This window comes from Mytilus galloprovincialis, chromosome 1 (assembly GCF_965363235.1).
Source record: "Mytilus galloprovincialis chromosome 1, xbMytGall1.hap1.1, whole genome shotgun sequence".
Classification (NCBI taxonomy): Eukaryota; Metazoa; Mollusca; class Bivalvia; order Mytilida; family Mytilidae; genus Mytilus; species Mytilus galloprovincialis.
Genome location: NC_134838.1, coordinates 116,215,489 through 116,220,809, shown reverse-complemented (window position 1 = coordinate 116,220,809; position 5,321 = coordinate 116,215,489). Strand labels below are relative to the sequence as shown.

The 5,321-nt window shown below is 33.2% G+C and overlaps 1 protein-coding gene across 1 annotated transcript; it reads right to left on the bottom strand.

Annotated features, from left to right (window-relative positions):
• Positions 1-537: 537 nt before the first annotated feature.
• Positions 538-4,778, bottom strand: LOC143053092 (uncharacterized). Its single transcript, XM_076226160.1, has 2 exons — positions 3,866-4,778; positions 538-2,299 (listed from the first exon to the last, which is right to left on the bottom strand). Exons 1-2 carry the CDS (start codon positions 4,202-4,204, stop codon positions 620-622), a joined length of 2,019 nt encoding a protein of 672 aa, XP_076082275.1. The 5' UTR covers positions 4,205-4,778; the 3' UTR covers positions 538-619.
• Between the last annotated feature and the right edge of the window lie 543 nt (positions 4,779-5,321).

Sequence of the window (5,321 nt, the reverse complement as noted above, 5' to 3'; positions counted from 1 at the left end):
TTTCAATGATGATATTTCATGTTTCCTGAATACTGTAGAAGAAAAACTGAAAACACCTAATATGTAAAATATGATATGCTCTTGGTTTAAAAAAGTAGTTCATAACATTTTTGTCTTTTAGGCTATATGTAAAATGACGGGCAAAGTACCACAAGAATATAAATCACCGGAGGACATGGCGGAGAAAATCTTCAAAATGCTAGACAAAAACTCCGACAGTGCTATTAGTCAACAAGAGTTTATAGAGGGAGCTGATAAGGTACAGATCCTTGTGGATTTTCTAAGTTGTGATCCTGACTCATGAAGAATTTTTGGCCGAAAAATATCTCAACCTTAACTAAACGATGTGTTTGATAAAGTAATTTTATGTTATCAGTGTTTACATTTCACAATAAAATATATACATGGTATTTATACATTATCACATAAATAGACACTGACAACAAAGAAAACAATAATCAAAACAAATTATCTGCGCAGATAAGATAAACAACTAAGTATTGCGAACACATTGGAAAACAAAGTCATTCAACAGCGTCAAATATATTTTGATATACATGTTACCTAGTTCCTAACTAGATGCATGCTCGGTCAAAAAGGGAAAGTGGTAAACAATTACTTAGAAATGAGTATTCTCAGTTACACCTGTTTGCTCAGTATTGAGATACACAGTATTACCATTCATAATATCCTCGTTTATTGCACATGGCCGTCGCACTTCCTTATTGGATGATGACGTATTTTCTGATAACGGTGCGTTCCTTTGTACAATCAATTTAAGCGTTCTTTTATTTAATACAAAACTTATGAAGATAAATAAACCCTGGAAACAGTTGAGAACACTGATTACATACGAAAACATAGAGAAATCCAAAAAGGCATCTAAAATCTGAAAACCCCATAAGCCACCACTTATTGCAAATAGCTTAAAGAATATTAACACATTGTTTCTTTCCTGATTTGACGACGATACTTTCTTGGTAGACATGATTCGGTACATTGTTAATGCAAGAAATAATGAGTCAAGAAACATTGTGAGAAGGATATGAAATATGAATGCACTCCATCTTAAATACTCATGAGAAATAAAACACATTTGCCCCCCATATCCCATATCGTCATAGATTAACAAGGAAATCACTATGGAAAGTCCTATTATTCCAACGGGAACACTGTAGATAAAGATGATATACTTATTGAATGTCCGAAGTGGAAATGTTTGTCTACATTGCATTGTATTGAATACTCTAAACATATGAAAGCAGGTTACTATGAAAGAAAACAGCATGGCAAGCCAAAACAGGTGCTGTAATACTCCAATTATTTTGCATAATGATTGATTCTCTATCATGTTATTGCCCATTATAAAGATAAACTGAGCCACGAATAAATTAAAAACAAGCGCCATCAAGTTTTTTCCTGGTAATGTTCGAAGTATTGCGAACTTACAGTATGTCATAAATGTTAAACATAGACACACCAAAGATGTCAAACTACAAATAAGAGTAAGCATGCGCAAAGTTTCATCCACGGGTTGGTTAACAAAAGGCACATTGATAGAGTATGCGAGGAGACGATCGAGACAGAAGCTTACGGTATTGCCTCTTCGTATTAAATACATTCCTGGGTAAAGAGTCATTGAAGGTGAACGAATACTTAGTATCCCATTTTGTTCATCAACGATACATTCTTTCATTGTAAATTCAACATGACGACATGTGAGTAGTTCTGTTATATAGGTAATTGGAGTGTGAAAGGAAAGTCGTTTGCTCTCATGTTCATATCTGCAAAAAGACATGTTTGTTAATGCTAAAAACTTATTTGTCGAGTATTCTACTGAATATAAAGGAACGTTTTCTATACACTTTTTATATTGTCCACATAAAGTGAATACAGTTTTATTTAGAATTTTGTTATTAATCGATATTAGTTCATTTTCTATTCGACCTTTTAATGTGTAAATTATGTCAAGTGGTGAAATAGTTATCTTAGTGAAAATCGTGTAGTTGACGATAGTATCTGAAGCCTTACTGTAAACCGACTTACAAGCAATGTCTGAGTACATTCTTATTTCTCTTAAAAAATATCTTTCATTTCTCAAGAATACCGCCATCTCGTTTCTAAAAAATATTTCTAATGTTGATAGAATTTTAGATCCGTAGTTGTTCTTGTTGATGACTCTGCCTACTGTTTTCACCATGATTACGTATTCTCCAGCTTTCTCCATCATGTCACGTACCTTACATCCATCTGGTGTTAACATGCGTCCAGGAAAACATGTAATGGGTCGATATTTATGCTGAAAAATACAAAAATGTAGGTGCAATTGTTGATACGATTAATGATATATTTGTGATATAACTCTTATATTATATATAAAGCTTTTGTGACATTGAATCGTATGAAGAAATTACTTCCACTTCCAACACTTGCGAAGCTTTCTTGTTACAGTAAACATATATCAACGAAATGCTTAACTTTTGAATATTTTCTTTACTCGAAAGGCAAGTTTTACTAATAATTTGAAACCGAAGCACACAGAAAACATTTGTTCGTTGTGAAGTTAGTCACCAGACACCCATTTCAAATTTACAGCTTTCACAGACTGAAGCAGACCTAATTGCATCTGAAGTTTACTTGAAGTTTAATGAAATAGATACGATCACAACAGTGAGAAAGAAATCCGATAATTTTAAAGTATTTACTGAATACCCATATTTACTCATAATTGTGAATTATATGTAAATAGAGGTTACATATTTTCAATAACACAGAGTGTTTTGAAGAATTTCTCATTCGATAGACTTAAAGTTATTTCTAAATTCATCACTGGAAAAAATACAACTACACTTACACTTCAAACTAACTCATAATACGAGGCACGTTTGAGATTGCATTAGCTAATATTACAGATTGATAAACCAAATTTAACAAAAGGTTTTTCAGTTGTTTTGTTATTGCATAGTACTGGGGAGTTTGTTGTCTGAAATTTTGTCTTTTGTTTGTGATCATATTTTTTCCAATGGTTTCAATAACTACTGTTTTTTTATTGCCAAAATATTAGAATTCTTAATCTTATATAAAACTAGAACACATCCGTGATATCGCGGGTCCGTGACTGAATTAAAGTATATAACTATGCGTAAGCCTGATTTTAGTATTGGTATTGTCATCTGATAAAGTCATGCCGATTATAAGATACACAGTTTTCTCTGCTTTCAAACTCTTTCTGTGTAAACCCATCGACCTGGAACTTATCAATTATTGGTAATATTAATTATTTGGAAAACAAAAGGTCCTGGAATGGAGTATTTTTTAATCAACAGCATTGTCCTATATTAGTTATAAATAAAGCTGAATTCTTTGATTAGCTGTTTTACGTCATGCCCGCTAACACATTGAAAACTATACCTATACGCCTTATTTTAAGTCCAGATTTTTAATATTCGTATTGTTATCTTAGAAAGTCTTACTGATTAAAATACTACAATGGGGAACAATTTGACAATGATTGAATTAAGTAGTGTCAACCCTGTGATTATGACCCGTGTATATAGCAAAATACTGAATACACCGTTAAACTTTTATGGTGCGCCTGTCAGATGCGGAACGTAAATGATAAGATAATATACTATTGATATCGGTATCGGATTCGACCCGGAACTTGTTAATTATTGGCAATATTAATTATGTGGAAAACAAGAGGGTCTGGAGTGGTGTAATTTTTAATCTACACCATTGTCCTATATTAGCTATATGTAAAGTTGAATTCTTTGATTTGTCGTTTTTACCCGATGACGGCTGACAAATTGGACCTCGTTATTTTAGTATTATAGATAAAACAGCCTGAAATTATTTCACTTACATTTATCCTATCAAACATTTGTGTATAATTAAGAACGACGTGTGATTCTTCTTGATTTATGCTAGTCTCTTCCACCGGAATTCCAAAAACTTGTCGTAAAGATGGGGGATCCACGATACCAATTGCACTCACATCACCTAGACAGTCTGACACTGGTGGAATCGGTTCATCGAAATGACAATTAGGAAAACATTCCTGATTACAAAGTTTACAAAAGGAGTTCTTGTACGGAAATATGATGTCTGATTGTGACATCGGCAAATCATAGCACGCGCTTGCAAGTGGTGTGTTACCATTAGCGACACTACATGTTTGTATTGTGTCATTTAAAGATTTCATTCTGTCATAGTTATCGCAAATATAACAAATCTCATTCTTATACTGAGCATATGGATACAGATTTTCATCCGACAATCTATGACAGACTTCATATAATTCTATGGGTACATCAGGCGATAAATCACAACGTTGGCGATGATACTTTACACATCCTCTTGGAGTATCGTCTTTTGTTTCGAATGTAAATTTACACCTCGAATTTCGTGCATGTGTTAATATATCATCGAATGTGACGCTATACGACAAATGAATAGTTTTGGCACATGTGATAATCGTATCTCTGATGTAATAGCCGGAAGGAACAACAAGTGTATCATTCACAACTTTATAATCGCTGTTACAAATATAACAGAAAATATTCTTGTAGTCTATCCCATCAAAGACTACTGGAAGAGATCCGTAAACGGTATTTGATTCACAGAGAAACTTGATAGTTGAAAAATACGGTTTGCCAATGTGTTTATAACCATAACATCCATTTGTTACTACAAATAATGAATTGAAGCACTCTAATGGGTATGATATTGAAACATCCACACAACAAGTGCACTCATTGGTAAAAAGACATTTCGGATCACAGCCGCAGTTCTGTGTGGTTAAGTTATGAATGTTACGAGGAAGAAGATTCTTATAGCAAATATTTGTTGGAGCTGATAAAACTTTTGTCAGTAGTAGAGACGACAGATTGTAATGAACACCATTCAAAATCAACCAAGTTTTGTCATATAAAACAGGCAAATCTGTAGAAACATCGGCGTATTCTTTTACAAGATGATCCAAATTGTTCAGCTGAATATTTTTATAAGTGTAAACGATTGACTTTCCTAAGAGAAACTCATTGTCTGTCACAGAAAAAGGTTTGTAAAGTAGGTCATCCTTCATTACCAAGTTACAGAGGTAGCAAAATACATTTTTGTATGGAAAAGTTATAGATGACAATTCTTCTTTGTTGCACAAAGTGAAAAGATCTTTCCCATACATTGTATTAAATATGTTTGAATTGCAAGAAGATATGAGCGGAACGTGTTGTCTACTAGGTGGATTACACATAAAACAAAATATGTTACTGTATAATCGAAAAGATGGACCATAGCCTGAGCGGCAAGCATGGTATATG

What these genes read in the sequence shown, in the direction of transcription:
- LOC143053092 (XM_076226160.1), bottom strand. Translation starts at nt 4,204, where the DNA reads ATGAAATCTTTAAATGACACAATACAAACATGTAGTGTCGCTAATGGT. An exon ending in AAATGTTTGATAGGATAAAT is followed by an intron (nt 2,300 to 3,865) that starts GTAAGTGAAATA and finishes TGTATTTTTCAG; the next exon opens with CATAAATATCGACCCATTAC.